Source organism: Larimichthys crocea, chromosome I, assembly GCF_000972845.2.
Source record: "Larimichthys crocea isolate SSNF chromosome I, L_crocea_2.0, whole genome shotgun sequence".
NCBI classification, from domain to species: Eukaryota; Metazoa; Chordata; class Actinopteri; family Sciaenidae; genus Larimichthys; species Larimichthys crocea.
The window spans coordinates 17,111,683-17,137,615 of NC_040011.1; the positions used below are offsets into that span (position 1 = coordinate 17,111,683).

At 42.1% G+C, this 25,933-nt stretch overlaps 1 protein-coding gene across 3 annotated transcripts; it reads right to left on the minus strand.

The window, feature by feature from the left end:
- Nucleotides 1–187: 187 nt before the first annotated feature.
- On the minus strand, nucleotides 188–24,492 carry slc41a1 (solute carrier family 41 member 1). Of its 3 annotated transcripts, XR_003462931.1 has the most exons (12): nucleotides 24,172–24,492; nucleotides 21,260–22,414; nucleotides 15,809–15,916; nucleotides 10,767–10,838; nucleotides 9,314–9,458; nucleotides 7,685–7,831; nucleotides 6,494–6,641; nucleotides 5,836–5,915; nucleotides 5,590–5,724; nucleotides 5,242–5,390; nucleotides 4,039–4,388; nucleotides 188–3,974 (listed from the first exon to the last, which is right to left on the minus strand). XR_003462931.1 is itself a non-coding variant. In XM_010736779.3 (11 exons), exons 2-11 carry the CDS (start codon nucleotides 21,746–21,748, stop codon nucleotides 4,203–4,205), a joined length of 1,659 nt encoding a protein of 552 aa, XP_010735081.1. In that variant the 5' UTR covers nucleotides 21,749–22,414; nucleotides 24,172–24,492; the 3' UTR covers nucleotides 188–4,202. The 3 variants fall into 3 exon arrangements, 2 of the variants coding, with proteins under 2 accessions (XP_010735081.1, XP_019122865.1); XM_010736779.3 differs by having other exon boundaries at nucleotides 188–4,388; XM_019267320.2 differs by lacking the exon at nucleotides 24,172–24,492 and adding an exon at nucleotides 22,762–23,102 and having other exon boundaries at nucleotides 188–4,388.
- Nucleotides 24,493–25,933: the final 1,441 nt, after the last annotated feature.

The window sequence follows — 25,933 nt, forward strand, 5'->3', positions numbered from 1 at the left end:
AGTAGTCTATCATATGAATACATTAACTTTCCATTCAGGGACTAATGAAGAATATTTTATTGAAAAGCTCATAAAGCCAGAACTTCATGAGCCTCACCCGTCTTCTGACAACAGAACATGTATCAGCATCGATCTTGTCAGACACATCCACATTAACTAACAAAAGCAGACACTTAAGACTGAGGAATGGTATGAAATAATATAGTCCTTTATTTCCAGCAATTTACAAAGTCCTGCAGGGAGAAAGCCTTCCTCCAGCCTCACAGAGGGAGGGCTTTTACAAGAAGAACACACAGAGAACGCAAAGATCTCAGCCCCAGTGTCAGTTTCTCAGAGGCAGCAGAGCCGACTGGGACAGATGAAAGTTTGAATCAAAGTCTCGATGTGGATGTGAATGCTGGCAGCCTGAGGATCAGTGTGGTTCCCTGTGAGTTCAGGGGCTCGAGAGGGGTTTGAAGCACTGAGGTTAACAAGGCAGTAGGTGGGTGGAGGATTTTAAAGGCAGACACAGGGAGAAACATCTGGATTCATAAGGAGAAGTATTCTGGTTTTCTGGTGTCTGTGGGTTCAAATCTTACTTCTGTTGGTGCTTAACTTGACTCCAGACTTTTCAGATGCCCTGTGTGACCAGCCTCGTGTTTTTTTCAGCCTCCAAGTCCAAATGTTGTTTTTTTTTTTGTTTTTTTGCAGATTCAAGTTTGTAACTGACGCTACCAGCCCTCCTCTCCACCGCTGCATCATATAAAGTCATTATTGCATTACACATCATCATAAATCAACTTACTGTACATCTTTTATTAATCAAAGCTAATTAAAGAGACGCTACTCTGTGGCGAACCTAGCTCCTGATTGGTTACTCTGAGTTGAGCTTGGCTCTGGTAGGTTAAGGCCATTCTATGTCTTATAAGTATGTTTTTTTCCCTGTTTGACACAGGGTGTGTGCGCATATGTGTGACGTGTGTAAAGACTGGTATTAGGCACTGTGCTATTCATTAGCCTCACCGCCTTTCTATTGCGGCATGCACCAAAAAGCTCTACTGGCCTTTTGCAAAGAAAAAAAAACACATAAAAGAGAAGAAAAAAAAATGACATCAACATGGTGACAACGAAACGGAGCCAAAATGAAATGACAAAATAAACAACCTTATATATAGAATAAATATAGTATGTACAATTTGCTTTGTGTGCTTCTAAAAATAAATAGACAAAGCATTACTTGCCCCCTTATAGAAGTATTCACAACTTTCCATTGACACAGAGGCAGAACGCTGGCACCTGCTCAGTAAGAGAGTGGACGATACAGACTGAAGGTGAACAGATGGAAGGATGCAACTTTTACAACGAGTCAAACGCTTTAGAAAAGGAGACATAATAAATGTCACTGAAGGTGGACATGCGTGGGTTTGAATCCAGAGAACACAGAGATGCACTGAGAAGTTGTACAGTTGTACGGGAATCCCTGCGGTGCCCTCTGGTGTCCGTTTTGCAGATTACAGTACATTTGTGCATTTGACCAGCGTCGAGAAGTTGCCTCATCTTTACAGTGGTTTGTTTGTTTGATGAAAAATCCATGACACAAAACAATAATCGTGAAGAGTTAAAAAGATTAGGGAAAGGAGGAAAGGAATAGAAAAAAGAAAATCGCAATTTTAATCGACACATTTAAAAAATAAAATCAGTCAGACCAAAAAAAAATAAAATAAAAATAATTGAACAGATAAAGTAATCAAGTTTTGCACATTCACACTATGTGCCCTGCACATGCATTCTGCTGGCCCCCTTCGAAACAGCACAGAAGTCCGACAAGCGCTGGATAAGTCAAGCATCACATGCAAGTTTCTCCGAAGACACTGGGCCTCACCACTGGGCCAACGTCTGTACTCGGTACAGTCTGTCAAAATGGCTCACGACTTCCTTTTGCATTCTCCTCCCCGCCCCCTCCCGCGCCTGTCAGCCCTCAAAGAAAGAGTCAGCTCAGGTCAGCTGGGTCTCAAAGTCTGGTGGCAGATAGCTTGTGTGTGTGTGTGTGTGTGTGTGTGTGTGTGTGTGTGTGTGTGTGTATGCATTAGGGTTAAACCGATGTGTGGCTAAAATTTCGCCCATTGATTAAACATCGTCCAGTCGTTTATTCATCAAAAGGTCAGGTTCTCCATGACCAGACAGATTATTATTAGTTATTCTATCATTTTTATGTGACAAGAGAAAAATAAATTGCTCCACTCTACAGAATCTATTTGACCTGCCTTTTACTCCCCGTTTCCTTGACCTTTATCCCCCTTCAGTAATTGATAAAGAGTTACTGAAGGGGACCTAAGGCGACTACAAGTTCACACAGGTCATTTAAAAGATGTGTCTCTATGATCAGCTCCTGTCTATTAAATGTCTACAAATCATTCTTGTGATTGTGACCGGGGCTCAGACAACTCTAAGAAATACGCTGATCTTTTGGCGAGTCTGAATCTAAGGATACAGATGACTAAAATACTAAAAAAAAAAAAAAGCTTTGCCACAACTTCCTGCAGCTTCTGTGACCTAACTGTTGACATCAAATAACTTCATTGGCCTGTCTGTCATTGATTCAGTACTCCAACATGGTGTCAGCGCTAACGGGAAATGAAAGATCTAAAGATACTGAATATCAACACAAAATATCAGCAATCAGTACCTTTCACCTGATGTCAGACTGAAACTGAACGAGCACATCCTGGCTAAAGCGACTTGACAGACTCTCACAATTCTGCACCACGTGTAAACACTGTGCCGTTAGTTGGACGAGCTCTGCAGGTTGTTTCCAGTGCACTGCAGCACGTTGAGCCTCTTGTCACTTACTATAAGCCTGACTTGGGCAACTCAACAACAACAACTAGCCTGTTCCAGTAGAGCGTTGGCAGATGATTTCAGACACGGGGACTGGTGTTATTCTCGCCTGGAACAGCTCACTACAAATTAAGACCTCTCTAACCTCTTGGCAAATATATAAAAACCCATCATGAGCTGCAACAAACAGTGAGGTGTGTTTTCATGTGTCAGGTACACTGACACATTCCTGACTGACAGTTGTGCTGCCTTTTACCACATACTGTTTCCCACTGTTTCTGTGTGTTTGCTCAAACAAAGAAGGAGAATCTTACTCAGGATATTACATAATGGCAGTTTTTAGTAGATTTGGCACAAAAAAATTGGAAGTAACCTCTGAGGAATAAAGTACAGGCTATTGTATGGAACATCTCTCATTAACCGAAAGCTTTTGAATAATTAGACGATTCTCAACCATTAACAAAATCAAATCATTCTGGTGTTGGCTGATGTATGCGTTTGTTCTGCTCTGACCTCAGATCGGATATCTGTAATTCTCAAGCCCAAAATTAAGTGGAAGTAAGCCCAGGAATTACAACCTTGTTCCTGTCCCAATGGAAATTAAGCCATCCGCTGACGGGAGCAACGCCAAAAGGGATTTGTCTCGTTATGATCGTGGTCCAGTCCCCTTGTGGTAAAACTTCCCAACCCTGTCCCCTACTGTCACCAGGCCAATGTAAAACAGAGCAAAGCTAGCCCTATGAACTCTACTCAATCAGAAAAGAGACACATTAAATTTGCATTTCATATGATATTCATTCTGTATGTATGGTATAGCACTTGGTGATTAAGTATTCTAGACTTGTTTGGACTTTTTCTTTTCAAGTGTTCAAACTTGATCTTTAAAGACGGGAAGGCTAACGTCCCCATTGAAAATAATGAGAACTGGCCCTGTACGTAGAAGAGATATCGACTCATATCAAATTCATCATTTACCAACAACAATAATCATTGTCAAGTGTATAATAATAGCAAAAGTAGTAGGACTCAGTTATTAAGTAAGATAAAGCAGTGGTGTAGTCTGTGGGGCTGGATCCATCAGGTGGAGTTTTGTTCAGTGACTGAGGTGGAGATATGTGTGAGTTGCTGTCTGGATTCTGGGCTGCTGCTGCTGCTGCTGCTGTGAAATCCTGATGATGAAACACTATTGCCCTACAAGTCCATTATACCATAAACCAGAGCCCTACAGGAGATTAGCCCTTTTATTGTAGACCACGTCCACTTCCAGATAATGTTTAGGCATACGGGTGATATTCGTCACTGTCCGTGCGTGCAAGCGTACAGTATGTGATTCATTTTTTGTCCTTTTGTGGTGTGTTTGTCTGTGTGTGTGTGTCTGCATGCATTCAGTTGCCCGCATTAGCGTCTCTGTCTCCGATGAACCAGCGCATGTGGAAGCAGAGGGCAAGGAAGCCGGTCCCCAGCAAGTCACCCAGAGCCGTCAGGTAAGGGATGGAGAAGTTGTCGGGGTCCATGCCTCGGCCCCACATCCAGTGGACCATCCAGTCTGCCAGGTAGAGGAGAATTATCACCTGGAGGAAGACGAAGAAGAGGAAAACCTTCAATTTCACGAACCACTTCCCAAAATGTATCAACAGGAAGTCTGTATTTGATTGACTGCATAGGTCAATAGTGGGATACCCTGTTGCATTTCCTAAGTCTGACTAAGTCTAAATTATGAGATCATGGTCTCAGAACAATTAGTCAACACGGTCCATCTGAAGTCATCCGGATTGTTCAGACAAAGGACACTCTGACCTGCTCGGAGTCAGTGTGTTTGTTCAGGACCAGTTAAACCAGTATGAGAGGTGTCACAGACACAATGTGATGCATCTGAAATGCATCTAAGCTGTCAACATTACTGACCTCATCTAAAAGTAGAAACGTTTGCACTGGTGATATACTCTGAATTTCCTAATCAGGTCACAGAATCTGACGGAGCACACAATATAGTGTATGTAATTATGAAATCCTGCTCTTGTAATTATGAAGTTTTCACTCATAATTATGGAGATGTAATATTATGTTACGTATGTCGTGTAATTATTTAGATAGTGAATCACAATTATAAGAGTCTACAATTATTTTTGACTTCCATTTCCACTTCCATTAAATCTTTGCTCAGTATTTTAAGGAAGTCACTGCACATGTATTTTAATCTAATAAATCAGATAAATCACAAAACAAAAAAGAGATCTTCAGAAAGAGAGACTGATTTCTCATTCTGGCTCTGCTGAATGTGTATGGCAGCAGCTCATACCAAAAGTAATAAAATACTAGTAAGGAATAAAAAGTGTGTTTTTTGTGTGCGTTTGTGTGTGTTTGTGTGTGTGTGTGTGTGTGTGTGTGTGTTGTGTGTGTGTGTGTGTGTGTGTGTGTGAGTACCTGCAGTAGTGCAGCAGCTAGGTAGAAGGTGATGAAGATGGGTGTCAGGGTGGTGTGCCCACCCCTCAGGGAGTTGATGGTGTAGAGGAAGACGAGGTGACCCGGGGCAACCAGGAGGAAGAGCACCCGAGCAGAACGAGAGTTCACAGCTGGAAGAGAAAGAGGACAGTCGCATATTTAAAAAAAAAAAAAATGAAGGCCGTTCTCTTTTAGGACAGATGCTGGAACTAAAACTGGAAATGTAGGACCAAATCCCGCTGACAGGCTGTCATGGAAAGATCTGCTTTGATGAGATAAAAAACCAAAGAAAGAAACAGTGGAATGTTCCACAGCCACCCGTCAACTTACAGGAGCCGAAGAAGGAGGTGCAGGGTGTGGGGCACTTCCTGGGGGTGGGGTTGGGATCCCCCATGGGTAGACCGTTCATGTGCAGATAGGTGGAGATCCGACTGGCCTGAACCGCTACCAGGTTACCTCCCACACCTGATACACGCACGCACAGGGTGGAACAGAACAAAACAAGCTCAATATTACTGTACTGAGCCCCATATAAAAATACACGCTCATACATGTACAGGTTTAATGACTCCTCACCGTTGATGACCGGGGTGAAGACAGCCATGCCAGCAAAGTTTGGGTTGGTGACAGTCTTGTCGAGGATCAAACCACCAACACTAAAGGACAGACGAAAGGGGTTAGCTGAAGTCATTGTTTTCCACTACACAACCTGTCATCAGGCAGCAAATAGATTTTAGACAATTAAGAATCTGAGACATCTGGGCAGCTAAAGTTACAAGTTACTTTTTAATTTTTCAAGCCCTTCCTGTCTAGTTAGATTTTGAAAGTTTATGATAAACTGAAGGTGCAAGTAAATTTTTTTTCTATCTCTAAAAGTTACTTTCAACCTGGACCTTATTTTCCCTTTTTTTTTGTCTTGTGACTAATGGGGACTATCATTTTTGAAATTCCATTCCCATTAAAAGTCTTTGTTCTCGCCACTGGCAGGCTAAGACAGTTCTTATAATTGTATGGCAACATTACAGAAAGGACCCTACAGAGATAATCATTTAGGATTTGTTTTTTAAAACCAGAAACAGCTGTTTTATTGCTCTGTTCAAAGCCACCAGAAGTTTGTTGATGTTGCTGTGTAACTTTGGTGAGCTTTAAATAACAAGGTGACTAAAACCCTGCTTGACAAGCTGGAACATGCATCATCATAAAACAAATAGATTTGCATAAATGTGTGCTCTACCTGCTGATGGCCATGGCGATGATGACTGGCTCCCAGCCGGAGTAGAGGAGTTCTCTGGTGGAGGGGATCCTTCTGGCTATCAGCACCCATAGGGGGCACAATGCCACAAACACGGCACACACCAGAGGGTTGGCATAGTCGTTGTACTCTGAATGAGAAGAAGGGCATGTGGGTTTACACACCGAGCATGTGTTGACGGACCACCACTCGCAATAATTTGAATGTCATTGAAAGCACCTTAGACTTTATAAAAATACAATCCAAATCGCTTCAAATGGCGTAGATGACTTAATATTTAAGCTAAATATTAAAGCACCACCTTACAATTTATTCCATCTTGACAATAATAAAACATTTTAGTAATAGAACCGACAGGTGGTACCCTATGTTGTCTGTAGGGGGCAGTGTTACTACTAAATTGACACTAGAGGACACAACCACCACAAACACAACATTTAAGTGGACAGACCCAGACACCGGCTGTGTTTTCGTGTGTTTGAGCCAAAAAAAAAAAAAAAAGCTGAATATAGTGCCTGACTGTGGCATTTAAAGACTCTTCTCAGACGAAGAGGAGGAGTTATGGGATTACTCCACATTCTGGGTCAGGACGGTTTCATTGTTGCTGTGTGGGTCAGTGTCTGTCTGCCTGCCTCCTTGTCTGTCTGTCCGTCTGTCTGTGGGGTTGGTCAGCGGTAAAGATGTTATGACATTTCCCTCTTTGAAACACAGTGAGGTTTGGTGTGGGTGGCTATAATCCTGATTTACTGCACGCAGACAGACGTAGACACATTTCCACACATGTTGTTCAATTGTATGGTAACACCTGAAGAAGTGAAGTGTGATGACACCATCACTAAAATATTGCTTCTGTAGAAATGATTCTGCCTCTTAAACTTGTTTGGAGGGTTGATTGTTGTTGTGTATGTCATATATATTTTTATTCTTTTTCCTACCATAAAAGAACAGGCTATAACTGAAGCAATATTTTGCACTGAAATTAAATTTTTACATGCTGTCCCCTCTGTATATTTATTTCCTGCACTCAGCTCTAAAGTCTACACTGTATGAAATTAGCAAACAAGTAAATTGTGAAGTCTGATTTGAGCACCAGGAAGCACCAAAAAACTGAGCATTACTTTAGATATTAAAATGTAGCACATTTATTCTGTGCCCCGTGTGTGTGTTTATTACCTAGTTCCTTGTACAGTCCTGTTGAGACGCCTGCCAGCAGGGACAGGGTGATCAGGTCTCCCAGGCTAGCAGCGATGGGCGTGGCCACATTGTCAGGGTTGATGCCGACTTTCCGGGACGCGATGATCACGCCGATCATGATGAGCCCTGCAGGGTGTTAGGTCAGAGTCACGTCTTTATATGTGTAATATTCTGTGTTATAATGATGTTCAGTGTAACATCAATCATCAGGGTTCTGGGCTCTTATTGGCTGTTGACTTCAAACAAGCGTAAGGATCAAAAACACAGAGCAGATCATGTTGATTTTAGGGGTGTAGCAGGTGTATTTTCAGTGGGAATGGATTGGACAGTTGAAGTTGGCAAAAACAAAAGCTGAAGGTTGGCTTAAAAACATAAGCTGCAGCAATAACGAGCTGCTTGAGCGAGAGGCTGAGGTTAGAGCGCACGCGAGAGAGAAGATATTTTAAAAGGAATCGACTGGTTTAAATTGCTTTCATGTTTCCACACATCAAAACAAAGGTAACCAGAGCTCTCTCATGGCAAAGAGAGTTAAAAATATCCATTCGCTCATAGAAAGGGCAAATCTATAGGGAGAACTGTTGGTGAGTTAAACAAAGCCACAAACATCATAATAAATGGTGAAGCTACAGAATGTTTGCACTACAGATGTCATTTTTATTATCAGATTTTCACCTGATCAGTCCGGCAGTATATTTGGTACTGACATTCATGGTGCCCAGAAGATGAATCCTAAGGTTTTTGGTGATCCCCTTACTTTTTAAGTGAAATAAGGCCAAACTCAATGACTACTGTTACGTTTCCATGAAATTTGAATCAGGATCAATCACTTTTCAACTAGAACCATCATCAGGTCCAATTTTTAATTTGTCAAGTACTTTAATTTATGACCAGAACTAATGACATTCCCACCATCTGCTAATTAGCATGCTAACTAAACTATGATGGTGGACTGCTAAACTCTAGTATGTAAGTTTTAGCATGGTGATGCTAGCATGTAGCGCAAAGCACCACTGAGCCCAAGTACAGCCTGACAGTGTAGCTAGCTAAAACTAATAACAAGATATCGTAAACAACTGTGTTTTGGCTAAAAGTAAATGTTTCTAAATTGTACATTAATCTATGCTATCGAGCCATTTTGTCTGTGTAATTTAGCTAGTTAAAGGATTTAGTGGTATACAGCCATGTAGCCACAGAAAGCTTGAAATGCCCTAACTAGAGCCAGTGCTTAGTTTGTCCATTCTGGGCTACCATAGAAACACAGCTGTCTAACATGGCGGACTTCATGGATTAGGACCACATCTGTCATGTGACACATGCCTGTTAATATTAAAGGCTCACCCTGAGTTAACAACAACATAACTATTCTTCTTTATTATTATATTCCATTCCTGCTATATTCTGTAGAGCCCCCTACATTTTACTCACTGGTACTTTAATCTAAACTAGTTGTGTAACTAAACACTCATGACATCAGTTACATTAGCTCGATTTACAGTAAACAGTAGCTAAGAAAAGAACTTGTACAGGGTGTAAAACGTTACCCCGACATGCCTGACGAGTGCCTGTTTACACTGTGAATATCCCTCACATCCTGTGTGCTGGTCATACCTAGCAGCAGAGAGGCGATGAAGGCAGTAGCCACACTAGAGGCACACAGCAACACTGCGTGGCCCAGCCTGAAGTGTCCCTCTGGGATCCAGCCGAAGATCACAGCAGCTATGGAGGCCAGGAACCCTACCACCGTGGCCTGGACCTGAAAACACACACACACACACACACACACACACACACACACACACACACACACACACACATCCACATATACATTAAAATGTACAGGTAGCTACTGATTACAGTTAATGTATACAAAATGTACACAAGAATCTGTAGAGTCGAAGATTATGGCACATAAAGTGTGACCCAACCACCAAAACATACGAATCTCTAACACAACTCATGGATTTAATGGAGCCCAGCATAACCCAGTGTGAATGCACAATGACCCTATATAGGAGGTTATGTCAGCACCCAGCTGGCTTTAAAGTGTTCCAGGAACTATGGCCTTACAAGATATTACATAATGACAAGCCTTCAAACTCTCATGAGAGGTCTCATGAGACTCACTGACCAAATGAAGAGTTCATTTTGGGACATGAAATTGTTCAAATGTTCTGAATAGATGAAAACATATCAGTCTGTCCATAGAGGGGGACTCACATTCTGGAAATAATGTTTGTCAATATACTTGTTTATGTACAGTGCTGTTATTAGCCCGCTAGTCATAGCAACTCTTGTTACTTTCTGTCCCACCTGCTTTTTGCCAAGTTATTTTCAGACTTTACTCTGACATCTCCGTGACTCCGTGTTTTTACACCTGTTGAAGTGAGACTAGTTTCACCTTTATCGCTGCGAAAGTGCAGACAGATCAGACAACAGGTGGAAACACAATAAGCAGGTTTAATCGGTGTGTATGGACTTTAATTAAAAATTGTGTGTCACTATGTGTCATTAGTGTGACCTGTAACCATCAGTCGCTGTGTGTACTGTACACAATACACTTATGAACCCAGATTGTTCCCAGGTTTGACAGTAATTTAATTTGCTGAATATCATGTAAATCAAAAAAGTGGATTTCTTTTATCAGGTTAAGAGATTAAGAGAGATTTCTGTTTTAGAAACCTGATTCTTTGGTCATGTTACACTGTCATCAGGTTTTTGATATGTGTCAGACTGAAAAAAACTAGTTACTAGTAGCTGTGCAGCTTCCAAAATAAATTAATGCAAAGTTTTCAATTTGAAATTAAAAACAAAATAAGTCTCTGCAGCATCAGTCAAAATTTAAAAAAGGATGCATGGAAGTAATCTGCTTAGTGATTTACTGCAAACAGAGTTTTAGTGAAATCTGATTGGTGAACTGAGTGCCACGTAAACACATTATTTGATTTCTTGCCTTAACCTGATTTCTCTGTGTAATCTGGTTTGTTAAGTGGACGTGAGCGTGCTCAGTGATGCTCTGTGACAGAGTCCACTTCATCATCATCGTCAGATGTGTTTCATTTACCTGGATGAGGGCCAAGTTCCCCATGATCATCTTCCACATGTCCTTGGCTGTGTCCATCTGACCAATATTAGCCTGAAAGGGAGACAAGAGCACACAGGGCCAACGCATTATCATCTGTGTGTATGTGTGTGTGTGTGTGTGTACAGAGTGTGGATGCTGTTGTCCTGTCAGAACAATCAGATGTCAGTTCTCTGGACAAAGACACTCTGATCTGATCCCCCACCCTGCGGCCGACTCCACTTATCTCATCCTCCCCTCTTTTTCACACACACACGCACACACACAATACACATACACACACATACTGATGGTCTCAAGTGTCAAGTGGCTGTGGCTACAGTGGGCTACTGTGTGTCCAGAGCAATGATCCTAATGCTCATCCACAGTGAGAGGACACAAACAGAGGATCTCCTCTTCCTTTTTCTCTCTCAACATTTACATATACAGAGGGAAGGGAAACATCTGGACACATCCAAACACATACAAGTCTGTGTGGCAGAGTATCCGCTTCATGTTCGGCTTTGATAAGGTGGTGTAAGAAGTGATACAAACAGGTGGAGGTGAGGTGTGTATAAGTTTATGTATGTAAATATGTATAAACACATATAAAGTTTCATTTATGGGGTTTAAATATTATTAACTTTCTTATTTGATCAGTTATAATAAAAAAAAGATCTGGAAACACAGCCAGCAACAATACAACAATGACCAACAGTGCAGTCGATGAGACAGAAGCAGCCAGACAGGTTGTAAACAATCCAACCCTTTAGCCAAATTATCTAAGGCGCTTTATTTGGAGGTAAAACTGTGTGTGCATAATTTAGATGAGTATAGTTGGTCAAAGTTGGAAGAAGTCATTCTGTAAACACGAGACAAAACCTTTGTTTGGCTCACCTGGGTTTATTTAAACCCTGTCTGACTGTGACTGCTCGTGTTTCTTGTCTATCTGACTTCTTTTTAGTGACGCAAATATGTCAGCAATACACTTGGTAAGTACAATCTTTACAAGCTTATACTACAAATATTAACCTGAATTATAATAAACTGGAATTGTCCTCAAAGTCTATTTGCTAATGGCTATCTGAAAAGCTTGTCTCAATCAATTGATCTTGGTAGTTCATCCTTGATTTCATGTATTTTATTTTAGTAAAAAAAATTAAAGGTCCCATACTGTAGAGAGTGAGGTTTCTATTTTTTATTATAAAGCAGGTCAAAGTGCCTTATAAATACAGTGAACGTATCAAAACAATTCACAGAGAAATACACACAGCTCAGCTGAGCCCACCTGGACGCACCATCTAGGTAGGCTACAGTCCTTTACTTATGGTTGGCCTGACCATGCGTCACTCATAAAACAGTCAGCCAATCAGAAGAGAGGCTAATTAATATAATGAAACAAAACATAAGCCAAAATGCTGTTGCCTGCTTAAGCTCCAGAAAGATGTGTGAGAAACTAAATCTATATTGTGGGTGTTTTTTTGTACTTAAAAACCACAAATTCATCTTCTTATGTATATAAAAACATCAACATCAACATCAGACAAGTGTATAATATGGAACCTTAATCAATATGTTCAATATAAACTTGGGATGATGGCAAAATAACTTAGCCTCTTTTAGCTTGTTTTGTTTTTACAACTTTAAATTTACTACAATTTACAGCTGTTTTGCCACAAGAAAGCTCTGATAAACCCACTTTACACCTTGCAGCAACAAACAGACACAGTTATCGATTAGCTGACAAGGAAACAAACATTCATCAACAATCCAAAATCCAGCAGAAATGTTGCTCTGTGTCTTCAACACATTATGGCTGTATATCTGTTAGCTCGTACTGCTTAATGCTGCTTTAGATTGTTGATTTTATAGCAGAAACTTTGAGTGAATCATCTTAGCTGACTTGTATTTTCATGTTTTCTGAGTATTTGAATACTTACTGTATTCATCCAAAACTGCATAATATGCAAATAATAGAAAAACATTAAAATTATTAGAGATACTTTAATGTGTAAAAAAAATATTTTAAAATGCTGAAACAGTCTGAAAATTATCTGCACCATGACTGTTTTTTATAAAGATAATCCGATGTTAAAGTAAAAAGCTAATTAATAATGACGAGTCATAGTGAGATGGTTTCAATGACTGGGTGTTCATATCAGACTGCATGTGTGTGTTTTTTTTTCTCTCCCTCTCAAATTTCTCACGATCTAACACCATCCCCACTTATAAGAATATAACTGGCAGCGTGACAGAAACAACTCACAAGCCTGACTGACTTGACGTCATTACAACTTGTGTTTCGGCCTGATTACAGCCACGCACCCATACTCCTCGTCTATCAGTGCCATGTGAAACTGTGCATGGACACCTCCTGAACGTCATCACGAATACTACTAAGAAGGTTAAAGGTGGAAAGATAAGAGAAAGTTAAACATCTGTGCAGAGCACTGGGGGCATCATGGACTCACGATGAACTCCTGATGCAAAGAGGCCCATGACATTCATTTAAAAAAAGAGCAACTCATTTTGGCATGAGCTGCAAAACTCTGCAAAGTTCAATATGCAAACTGATTCAGATTCAAGATCACGAAGCACTGCCTGGTGTTATGTGATGATGTGCGATGACAATGCAGAGTCTTCAGCTTTGGGTGTGTGTAAGTGTGAGTGTGTGTGTGTGTGTGTGTGTGTGTGCGCGTGTGTGGGCGGCTGGATTAGGGGTGTTTTAATCATCACAGAGATGGAGCATGATGAATGCTGTCAAAGTGATTCATGATTAACATAAAGTGCCAGAGAGGCTGAGTTTCAAAAGCACTACTACGTTTTTTTCCAGTTGAATAATAACACCATTCATTTTCAGCTCGTTAAGTACGGAGAAAATCTGTTGTTTACCAGACTGGAACCCGAACATACGTGAATGGAGCGCATGTTGAAACATCTAATACACATAAAATGAGGATAAAGAAAGAAGGCTTTTGTAGTGGCGGTAATCTCTGATTACAGAGTGGTCAATGTTGTCATTTTTTTAAACTTGGAAACAGTTGCAATGCAGGCACTGCCAAGTTCCAGTAATCCACAAAATATCTTTATCCAAATACGTGCGATCAATTAGACTCAAAAACACCAGAAGGGATGAGACAGAATTGACACAACATCTGCTTAGTCAGATAAACAACAATGAGAAAGTAGAAAGCTGAGCCTCACTCAAGTGAAATATTCAAAGACAAAAGGTTAAAAAGACCAAAGGAAACACGGTCATGTGAATTGAAAAGTCCCTCAGCCAGCCAGTACGAGGGATTACATTATTTTTTTCAGTAATAAGCGCATTAGGAAATTTACAGTGGTCTTAATCTGCTCATAATTAGCGGCAGCGTGGAAAGAAACATGGTCCCGCTGGGGCCAGCCAGCAGAGAGCTAACAGTAATGTCTTAGGACAAGCACCAGACTCTGGCCTACTTTGTGATGATGGATGTATGAATGATTTCATGCTGAACTGAAAACTATGCAGCTTAACAAGTGGGACTGATGTAAAAAATACATCATATTAAATTCAAATCTAACTTTCTTCAAAAACGAGTTCTGTCAAAAGGTCCCTTGTAAAATGAGCTTCTATCATAAGTTTGTTGTTTGCTGCAGTGATTTCTTTCAACGTTTTGTTATAATGTATGCCATAATCTATTTGTAAAGAGCCCCACATGACTGACAGTTTGTTAAATCAGTGTTGAAACAATGGTGAAACATTGTCAAATCAACCTCCCAGTCTGAAACTGATTCATCGTTGTTTAATGTGGAAACAACATGGAGAGTTAAACAAAACACTAACCAGAAAATCAAAAAAAAAGTTGTGTCTCATCAAATATTCAGATGTTGTCACAGCCAGCATTTAGTGTTTATTGTGAAACGCAAGCTGAAATTTATACATTTGAGCAACCTATTGTGTGTCTATAAAGCAGTAGAGTTTTGGTGGAAAAACTGGATTTGTCGTACACAAATACGATAGATGACAACAACAGACAGATTTTTGGAAAAGATGAATGTACAGTATGTGATCTCTTTGTTAACTCAGTTTCAATATTCATAATTGTCAGATCAAATCTTAAATGTCTTGTTAGAATAGATTATTTTCTAGTGTGACTGGGTTGAGTTCACACGCTGTGTTGGGCCGCTGCTAGCTATGCTAATCAGCTTCATCACGTTTCCCACATTCTAGTGGAAAGAATTTGAGGATTGGTGCGCTTAAGAGCGACACTGGGCTAATTCTCGATGCCTTTATAACTGTAGGTTGTGCTCCTAACCTCTGGGTCATTGACCACTCAGACTATACAATGGACAATGTTAGCTCAGGGAACAGCATTATAGCCAAGAGATCAGTGAGCTATAAGCTTCAGATAATAGATGCACCTTTGGCATTAAATGCTACGTTTGTGGAAAACCAGCAGCCAAAACAGCATTTAAGTTTACAAAATGTTCTACTTCATATATTGTCACGTCAGCTACAACACCACAGCCTTTGGTCTGACTAAACCAGCAAAGTAAGTTCAGATTAATACATGCTACAGACATCATAATTATTTCGTGCAACTGAGTGGATTTTGAGATTTTGGATGTGTTTTTTAGCTGAGCTATAAACAGCAAGAGAACCTGCGTGTTCAGGTGAACCGGCTGGGCAGGGTCAGTGAAAATGTTCAAAAACAAAGAATGGGACAGGAATGTTGCTATCAGTTTGTCCGTAACCCAGGTCACATTTGGCAATATGACCTCTGACTCCAAGAACAATTGCCAGGCAATTACATAGATTGGGTAAGCTTTGAGGGGGAAACACTTTGCACAAACATAAGTGAAATTATTCTCCAGGCTAACATTAAGATGATTTTACAGTGTTACTGTATGTAAAGACAAAGAACCTAAGTAATCCCTAGACATGGCTACCTTATAGATAAAATACCTTTTTATAATAACAGAAAGTTAATAGAAAGTTTTGGTGACACCAACACACATAAAGACACTCACACACACACAAAAACAAAAACACACAAATCACTTACCGCTGTGGAAAGTCTAGAGGCCAGTGTCATCTCCAGGTTGCCTTTGAGCCCAAGCAGTGCTGGAACCAGGATGAACACCTCCGACACCTCCGTAAAAACCGTCCAGTGCTGCAACAAGCACCATGTAATATCAGTAATACAACATCAACATAATGGACACACTGTGTTATGTCAGTTGTACAATGTCACCTACATAGAATTTATCCTCAGTTGGGAGTACAATGTCTCTGTGACCTTGTTCTTTAATATTGATTCAGTGGTGAAACCAGACCCATATGATGGACCAGAGAGTCTGTCAGTACAAACCCTTAACACTCTGTATCATATCAGCTCTCTGCTTGCCTTTACAAGAACAAGGTCACTGGGATTTCATGAAATGATTTATCATCCTCCTCTTTTGGCTTCCATTCTTCCCTTTTCCCTTGTGATCCCCCTCCCTCACCTTTACTCACCAAGATTCATCTACTGCACCTTAAACACAACAAGGCCGAGGCGCCTCATATGTCACTTTCAACAAATGGTACAGTGGAACAATGGTACATGGTACATTGGGGCAGCAAATGATAATAATGTTACTAAGATAATATTACTTAAGAAATACTAATATTTCTGTCAGTACACGTGGACGGCACTTACGAGAAACTCAAACATCACAATGACAACTTAAATTTATACAGCATGGTTTTCTGAAATTAAATCAGACTGTCTTTCATGTAAATATATAAGTTAATAATATAATATATGAGTCCATTTCATGTATTATTTTGAGTTGTGTAGAGTTTCCGGCCTGGTTCCAGACCTCCAGAATTTCTGCCCAAGCATTTGATTTGTTTAGTGATTCAAAGGTCTGGTGTACCAACACTGTGCCAAGACATTTTATGACTGTTTCCCCAACCAAATCAAAGATCACTAAACAAATCTTTAAAAATGGCAACATCATCTTCCTACTTAGCTAGAAACTGGTCCTAGCAACTACTACCAACGACCTCTCCAAAGCTGAAACTGGCTAACATGAATACAATGTCAGGCTGAATGAACGAAGGCAGATGGCAGAGAGTCCAGTTTCATAGTATGTATCATGGTGGAAATACTTTATTGGTGAGTCTCCAAAGCCTCAGAGGGCTTCAGTTACAATCATCAACCTGCATGGCCTTGCTTCTTCCTTAGCATGAAAAAGCATAAAAAAGCTCAATTTTGCTATAAGCATTTGCCCAGAACCAAAGGCAAAGTCAGCCAGGAGCTAGGCCAGCTAAATCTAAAGGACATCTTGGGCAAGCGGTGGGCATGCTTGAAAAAATCTCAAATAATGTGAAGCACGTGCAAGTGAAAATGTCTGCTCAGCTGTCCAGATCCGAGTTAATGGCTTGTAATGAAATTTATAGTTGGTGTTACACGACCTGACCCTCGATAACCTTCTACTTGGCTGCTGGCCAGCCCTTGAGAGGTGGGTTCCCCCGTGGGGGTCCCTGGGATTGTCACTGTGGTTGAAGTGCCTCTCTCGGCAGTGCCTCCATTAGAGTTCATGCAGTGATAGCAAGTTTGTGGTTTAATGTGGCCAGAAACAAAGATATTGCTGAGGCTGAGGCCATCGATCTATCTCCAGTAAAAGTGCTTATCTTTGGAGCCAGCCCCTAAGGCCCCCCACCCCCTCCCACCCCTTCCAAGCACTTACAGTCCAGTCTGCCCAGAGCTGAATCAATATTCACCGAGGCTGACACAGAAAAGAAAGAAGGAGAGGAGAAAATAGACAAGGGGAGGAAAATAGAGGAGTAGCTGACGTTGAAGCTATGTACAAACACTGTTTGGCCCAAATTTCTCACGCTAACAAGCTTGCATCTCTGTTTCAATGTGTTGCTCCTGCTGTGCATCCAGATGTACAGAGCTGATTAAGGTTATCGTCTGTATTTCAGTTTGTGTTGTATCAGTAGGTGTGGCATCAAAACTCCAGTGTGGGTTAAACTCCTTCTGTCTATCCACTTGCTGTCATCAAGCCAAGCAGAGCTCCTTTCCAACAGCCAGCCCCTTAGGTTGGCTCATTGCCTTCTGCCAACCCAGCAGCCTTGTGAGCACCTCTGTGAGCACTCCTCTCTTCTTTCAAAGCCTCATGTTTTCAAGCTTTCTCCTTCTCCCTCTCTACTTCTGTCTCACTCCCCTATCTCCCTCTTTGCCTCCCCTGTGGTGATATATGTTGTTGTCTCCATGGAACACTGGCTCTGAGCCAAACAAGCCCTCCCTCCTCATGGCCACCTCCTCGGTTCTAGGAACTCTACTGGACAACCCCAGTACCACTGTGTACAGACCTATAGGAGCTCTGGTATGCAAGGCCCACAAGGGTCGAGTTGCCCAGTTGAGTAACATGGCCCCATTTTATTTGTGATCACTGTACTTGCTGTCCTTAGCGGGAAGCTGAACCTGATGGCATGCAATGTCAACGTAACTTGCAGCGTCACAAGTTGTGTCTGTTTCATTTTTCTGGCGCTCCAGCATGGATGATAGGGATTGGGTCCTAGCTAACATGGCTGGGGGCCAAATTGGGAGGAAGTGCCATAGTTGCTCACGAGTTTTCAGACACGAAGTTGTCATAAGAACCATTAAAGCATCCACACCCACAATAGCATGATCGGGTTTTAAGTTAAGCCCTAAAGAAGCCGGAGATTTGGACTGTTGTCCAGATGAAGGTGGAAAAAGCCAGAGGGAATGCAAATAAGCAACCTGGGACTAGGATTCCTCCTGGACAGAGTAAAAGATTAGCCAGGGTAACACAAAAGCATTCTAACCTACTAATCCTTTCATTCTCTATCACTCAGGTCCTGACCACATAACAGTCTGGGATGTTGTCAGGTGAGCTGATAATGATTCTCAGGACATCAAAACATCTTTGGCTGATGGAAACGACCATTAGAAGGTCTAGGCTGTCAATCAGTGCAAAGTTTACATAAGCACACTTGGTTTTGGCTGTTACATCACATAATTTATTTTTAGTGGCATTATTTAGGAAAATCCCGGAATGAATGGACTAGTAATGAAGCACGCATGAGCTGGGGTTTGAGTCCAGCAGCTGGAACGATGATTCAGTTTGAGGGAATAAGCCCACGCTCTGGTTTTACAGTGGCTCCTGTGTGAAAACCAGGCAAGTGGATGTGGTTGAACCAAAATGGTGTCTGGTGGGCAGAGAGTGCTTGGCTGGTGTTAAACCATTGTGTTGACTACGATTTCCTGTTTACTAGTGCCTGTATTTTTAGACTGTTTGTTTTTGAGGCTGAAGCTGTGACCCACCTCTTTATGATATTTTGCTGTATAAGTCTATGGACAACACGGCGCAGGACGGACGGCTAGACACTGAGGCAGACATACACACAGATGATAATGGCAATTTACTGTAGTACCAAGTTAGGGTTAAGGTTTTATTTGCATTCTTGGTTTGCAGTTTGACTGCACAGAGGAAAGAACCATAGCGTTTAGAATATGGAACTGTCTTGTGACCTATAGCAAATTACCCATTTGGCCTCTGACGCTGGCATTCACGGGAAAACTACCACTACATGACCTTTAAAAACTGTTCGTAACCTTTAGTCCAAGTGAGCTTGTCAACCTCAGAGTCCTGTTTCTGGCCCTGGCTGTGAGAGACTGACGGTTTTAGGTCATTCTGCTGCCAAGTCACTAAGCAAAACTATGCAGACGTCTCAGTCCTCTATACCAGCCTGGACAGTCCTTTCTGGGCCAGCCTCGAGTGGGAATGGGGCCAGAAGCTCTGTGTGTGTGCGTGAATGCTGTACATAGTCAAAGTAAGCAAGAGGTCACATTTCAAAGAAGCCTTATAAGAGAGTGTGACGCAAAAAGCAATGTCAAACCTCAGCTTCTTTTCATGCTTACTTTTAGCAGAGAACTCTTGCAGTCTGACCAAAGCAAAGAGAGAGAGAGAGAGAGAGAGAGAGAGAGAGAGAGAGGGGGAGTTAGACAATTACCTTCCTGCAAGGACAGGAGGGATTAGCTGAGTTAGCATTTCACGGTGTCATGGACGGAGGAATTAGGCGGCGGGACAACCTGCTAGGTGCTCAGCCCAACTCAACGGAACAGCCGTTTAAGACTGACCGCCAAGCCTCACGTTGCATTTCGCTGCAAGCACTTCTCTAAGGTTTGCCCGCAAGCACAAGCCAGCACGGGTGACAGGAAGGGAAAGATAAGGCCATGTACCTTATATGTCTCCTCTTTCCCAGCCTCACCTCCGAAGGAATGGTGCGCTGAGTGTTTTGGAAACTGGAGAAACCGCAGCAGCATGGTGCCTAAGTTGAGGCAGCATGAAAACTTTTTGACCTCAAACTTCTGCATTCCTGGTTTTAGTGAGGATACCTAACCACACGGTAATAGAGGCTTTGACACCGCATTGTTATTTTGTTTTCACTCCGACTCTAACCCAACTGAAGTGCGCTGCCATTTCAGGTGCTCCAAGAAAGTACACTTATTCGCTTGCCTCTTCCCCTCCTCTCTGTGCCTGAGTTTCTGGGGTCCGCCATGTTGGCATCAGTATGTGTGTACACAATGTGCCCAGACTGGTCTCCTTGCAGCCTGACACCTCCAGCTTTATCTGCATCACAAGCTGACTTTTAAAGAAATATATGACCTGTCAGCATGACTCTGGCTTGCATCTCTACACTGCACATGCACATTAGATATACTCAGAGAGACAGCAACCAGAGTGAGTCAACAGGATAAGAAAGAAGGAGAGTAATTCTAAATTGAGTTATATTTTTTCATAAAAGCAGAGTTGATCCAGCAGCAGTCTGACTACATGCTGTATTACAATAGTCACCTTCTATTCTGGTCTCTATTGTGGGCGCAGATTTCAAATAGAAGGGTGTGTGACAGGTTATTAGGAGACACAGAGTTTTCCAGTATGTGCCAGCCCTGGGGGACAGGCAGGCCGCCCTCAGAGGAGTTATGTAAGGTTATGTAAATATGTGTGGAGTGACACAACTGTCTTGTCAACCCATCCTCAAAGACATGCCATCAGATAGGCCAGCAGCACAATGACAGACACATGCCAAGGCGAAGCGGGCTTGCTAGACCAGTTCATTTAAATGCTCCAGGGGGCAAGCCCATCCCACAGTGTGACACAGTACACGTGGTCTGCCTGGAGCACATGCTCCGCTCAGGAACAGAAACTGTTAACACTGGGTGTAAATAAGATGGAGCTGCTGTTTTGCACATCATTTGGTAATTAGATTAGAGTCTGAATGCGTTTTGTGATACTGTTCTCAAATAAAGATGAAAGTATGTTGGTTGAAATTTGTTTCGTTTCCCTTTCCACCTTCATACAAGTAGAACCTCATTTTATAAAAGATATTTAATCAGACAGCCGTTTTCTAATTCGAACTTTGCAGAACCGAGCACATTTTTCACAATACATGTAGTGTGTATACATACAGTAAAGAACATGTGGGGATCACTCACCTGGACAATGTCTAGCACCATTCCCGCTGCCACTGTCCCGAACCCGGCCAGCAGGAAGGGGAAGACCACCTGCAGGCCAATGGAGAAAGAGGTCTCCTTGAGAGGCACCGGTGGTTCTGGGCTCTGGTCGGTGCTGGTGTCGTCGCTCTCGTTGCTCTGGCTTGCGTTCTCCAGGAGAGCGTCCTCCTCCCGCTGACCTTTGGCATTAGCCCGGCAGTCCATCGCCACCACAATCTCCGATCTCTCCTCATCCTCCCCGGTCTCATTGGCCCTCTCTGTGAATGTTGTGACCTCTGTGAGCTCTAACTCAGTCCCCCCGGTCCCGGGGTTCACCTCATCAGGGCCCTGGGTGAGGATCACCGGGTGAACGGTGCAGTTGGAGTTGAGGAAGGCCGGCGTCAGGGGGCCTCCCTCCTTCTTCATCTCAATGGCCCCGGAGGACATGTCGATGTCGGGGAGTTTGTCTTGTTCTTTCGACCAAAGTACCATGCGGAAGCCTTTGGAAGACAGTGGGCTTGACAGGAAAAGGTCAGGTTGCCTTGGCCTAACAGTTTTGGGGAAGTCAGAATGGAATTGGCCACCTGATCTGGTTTTGAACCTGATCAGTCCAATTGATTTATCCCATTAAAGAGGCTTACAGGGAGTGGGGGTCGGTATTAAAGACCACGAGAAAACTGCTCTGTAAGAAAAAAACTGTTGCAAGGCACATGCAGCCGTGCGTCTGCAGAGCCCGTGTTCCTGTCGGTGCTTCGGGAGCAGAACCAGTATGTTCTCCATTCACTGCAAGGTGCTCAGGGTAGGCCGGCAAAAAAAAGAAGAAAGCATACTGGTTCAAAACAGAGGAGAAAAGAAAACAAGAGGCTTGGGGACTCACCACAGAAATCCCCCGTGGTCACTTGTAAACAGTCCTTTAAAGTTCACTATAAGCTAAAGGAAGAGCAAAATCAGAGGTCTGAAGTGGCCAGATGCAGTACAGACTGGTCATGCTCTCAGTCCACTGTTCATGTAAGACTGGTCGGTGTACCGGGTTGGGAATGTCTCACCTTACACCACGTGGCTGCTGGCAGGTTTTCAGGGGAGATATTTAAAGGTCTGCAGTATGAGGATTGAATTACCGACTGCCGAAAAGTACCTCCAACCAGAGTGGACGGTCACCTGGGAAAAGAAATCATTTCACTTTTAAACGTAAACATTGTCCTGCACTGACTAAGGCTGTTTCCTGACTGTGTCATTCAAATGATATTATCCATACATAAAAAATAAGAACATGTAAGAAGACAACTGAATGAATTCAGCTCTAATTGCCCAAAAGACAGAAACATTTAAAAGCATGGTGGAGTTCAAGCGCCCATCTTTGGAAAAATAACATGATGCAAATATGATCCATTATCATTTTTCTTATCACAATCCTATAGGCGAACAATTTACAGCAAACAAATCTGAATGTTACAGGAATGTTCTGTAAATGTAAAACACTAGGAAGAAAACTGATATTAACTCACCACAAAAGCATCACAATAATACACAAAACAGCTAGAAGCTTGCACACAAACAGTCAGTGGATGATAAAAACTCCTTCAGCATCATAACTCCAGTCTGAGCAGCAGGCTGAAGCTCTCCCTTATAAAACACTGTTACAGCCTTCTATTTGAGGCCGGCAAAAGAAACACAGTGCACTGACATTATGACAGCGGAGCAGAGACGAACAGTGAGTTTAAAAACAGTTTCATCCAGCGCCAAATTTCCTCCCGGCGCCTAAAAATATTCTACCATTAACAGAGGTGCTGCGTACATCCTCTGGAAAACCGAGTGTCAGACCACCGTCAATACAGCTCCACGGCGAGAACAAAGCTTCCTGTTAAGCCTTTCAAAGTAAAAAAAAAAAAAAAAAACACCGCCCTAACACGAGCATACACTGTGTGCAATCTGTCAGAGAAAAAAAAACGTAGTCTCACATTCAAACTAACAACAAGGAAAGATGAAATGTTCACTACATTTGCGAGACCTATTTTGAACTGAAATTGGACTTTAACAGCAGGACCATGTTTCACTTCGTCATGGAAACATATGTGGGGAAATATAATCTTATTAGCTAGCTAGCTAAGATAAATGACCACAAAAACCTAAAACCTTGCCTTCGTGATTCAAACTTTAAAAAAAATATACAGAATATGCCTTTTTAAATATTAAAATTGAAGTAAGTGTGATCTCTGGTCTCTATTGCTACAAGATCAAAATCTGAACTCACTTTAGCCTGTTTGCATCATACCTGACAATACAGACACACACACAAATGTTACACGTTAACTAAATAAATACTTTTATTCTGAAGGCCACTCTACCCGCTTCCCGTCTTATTGCCGCCGGCTTGACGCAGCTTTCCTCCGCCTGCATGTTGCGACATCCGCACACAGACTTTGGCTTTCCCCGCTGAAACAATCCTCTATTTAGTAGTCAGGACCAATACCACCCGAACCCAACATGGCAAAGGCGTAAATTAGTGCTCCCCTGGTCAGGACTGAATAGACTAGCCCTCATTTTCTATTCTACTGCTCATTTAAACAGGGGCAGAGGGCTTTCTGTTCCAACACCGGGCTGGAGCCCATGTCACTGTCACTACCACCACGAGTATTAAACTCATGAACATGAATGCAAAGGCACCGCACATTTTCCTTTCTTTATCCTCACACACACACACACACACACACACACACACACACACACACACACACACACACACACACACACACCTAGAGCAGCAGCTCGGATTTGGCACTTTTGAGCCGCCAAGTGACACATTCCGTTAGATAACGGCATTATCTAACGTGACTGTCGCTCATTCTCTTTTATGAAATAGCGGCTAAAACGTCCAGCAGGTATTCACATAAAAAGCTCATCGAAGGTGTTTTTACCTTTTCAGTCAGCAGGTCCGGCGAGGAGAAGCGGACAAACCGGAGTGATGATCGGTGTGGCTGGCTGAATGTATCCTCCACCTCTTGGAAACGCGCTCAGGCTGAGGCGTGGACGCCGGTGCGCACGCCTTATGTACGGTACCGGCTCCACACAGATGCCTTAATGGTTAATGGTGGTTAATGGTTAAACCCTCCCTCCCTGCGCGGTTAAGGCTGTGTCCCAGTATTTCCCTAAACCCGTCACATTACACCCGCCCAGTGGCCCCCGCTAGCCCGGCTGCTTGGATGCGCATCTATAATACACCCGTCCGGTGCAGGGGGCCAGGAAGCCACAAGGCGGGCCCTCCCTCCACACTCTCAGCTAACGATACATACCTCCCCTCCCTCCAACCCCACAGCCCTCCCTCCCGTCCAGTGAGCACAAGCACGTCCCCTCCCTCTGCCCCCCATGTGTGTGGAAAGTTGTGCCCGTGCGGTGCCAGTCTCCTCCACAAGCCTACTAATTTACTACCAGGGGGCTGAGATAGAAAGTTTTAATTTAACAATAGGCCTAGATTCCTGAATGAATGGGTACACACGCATATCAGTACAGTCTAACTGAGCTGGCTTGGATTTTAGTCACTGATCCACCAACACGGACAAAAAAATGAATGTTACATAAGCAAAATCTGTGAACCTGACCTGAACACACACACACACAAGAGTTTGAAAAGGAGAATTTGAATAGAATGTTTTTAAAATTACTTAATATTCACAGGCAATGTGAATGGAATGATTTGAATATTATTTTACTATTTCTTTCTAGACCTATGCTGCTCTAACCCTAACCCCCTTTATGCAGCAGTGAGTTTATCCAAGAGATCTAGAATGACTTGATACATAGCACCATGTGTTGTTTTCTTGATCTGTTCTTTCCTGTATTAATCATAAAGGGACTTTTTTTTTGTTTGTTTTTCTGGTTTACGTGGGTTTCTAGACAGTTCTGTGGAATTCCCCAAGGCTCCCTTCTTGGAACTCTTTCATTTAACATTGTCATGCTTCATTAAGTTACAATTACATAAAACAAACAAACAAACAAACAAAAAATCATATTTAAGCTTTGTTACCAGGCAAGTATAGTCTATACACAAGTGCAGATGCCATAACTCTCATCTAAAAACAGATGGAACTGAAATTTTAATCTTTGATACAAATTAGTCCAAATCTTTCTCTTTCTTTTTAACAAACCTGTATCAATAGACTTTTTGGCCAAATGGGGGCAGCAGCACAATGTGTAAACACAACATTTAGACAAGTTTTTATGGTTTTATTTCCTGAGAAAAATAACCGACTCTTTAGCTACTAAATGCTCCACACTGTTCACCAGCTCACTAACTTTGTCTGTGTTCGTGTTTTTTGGTGGTGGGTAGGTGTAGCCTTTTTTTTTTTTTTACAAAAACAGCTGACAACTGTTATTGGAAACTGCTTGATGAAAGTCATGTCAGGTCAAGGCAAATTTTATTTATATAGCTAGATATCACAAATTACTCATTTGCCTTAAGGAGTTCACATGACACCCTCTTATTATTTTCACCGCACATTTACATCTTTATTTATGTTACAGCTTAAAAATATTTGTCTTCCCAACCTGACCTAAAATTCTTTCTATAATGTTGGAGTGTTTGATTAGCTGCATATTTGCATAATATAATGTACTATAGGTATACTGGATGCTGGTTTTCATCAAGGGATTGCAGTGTGTGTGTGTGTGTGTGTGTGTGTG

What these genes read in the sequence shown, in the direction of transcription:
- slc41a1 (XM_010736779.3), bottom strand. Translation starts at nt 21,748, where the DNA reads ATGGTACTTTGGTCGAAAGAACAAGACAAACTCCCCGACATCGACATG. An exon ending in AGGACTGTACAAGGAACTAG is followed by an intron (nt 6,642 to 7,684) that starts GTAATAAACACA and finishes CTTCTCATTCAG; the next exon opens with AGTACAACGACTATGCCAAC. An exon ending in CACCTCCTTCTTCGGCTCCT is followed by an intron (nt 5,391 to 5,589) that starts GTAAGTTGACGG and finishes TTTCTCTTCCAG; the next exon opens with CTGTGAACTCTCGTTCTGCT.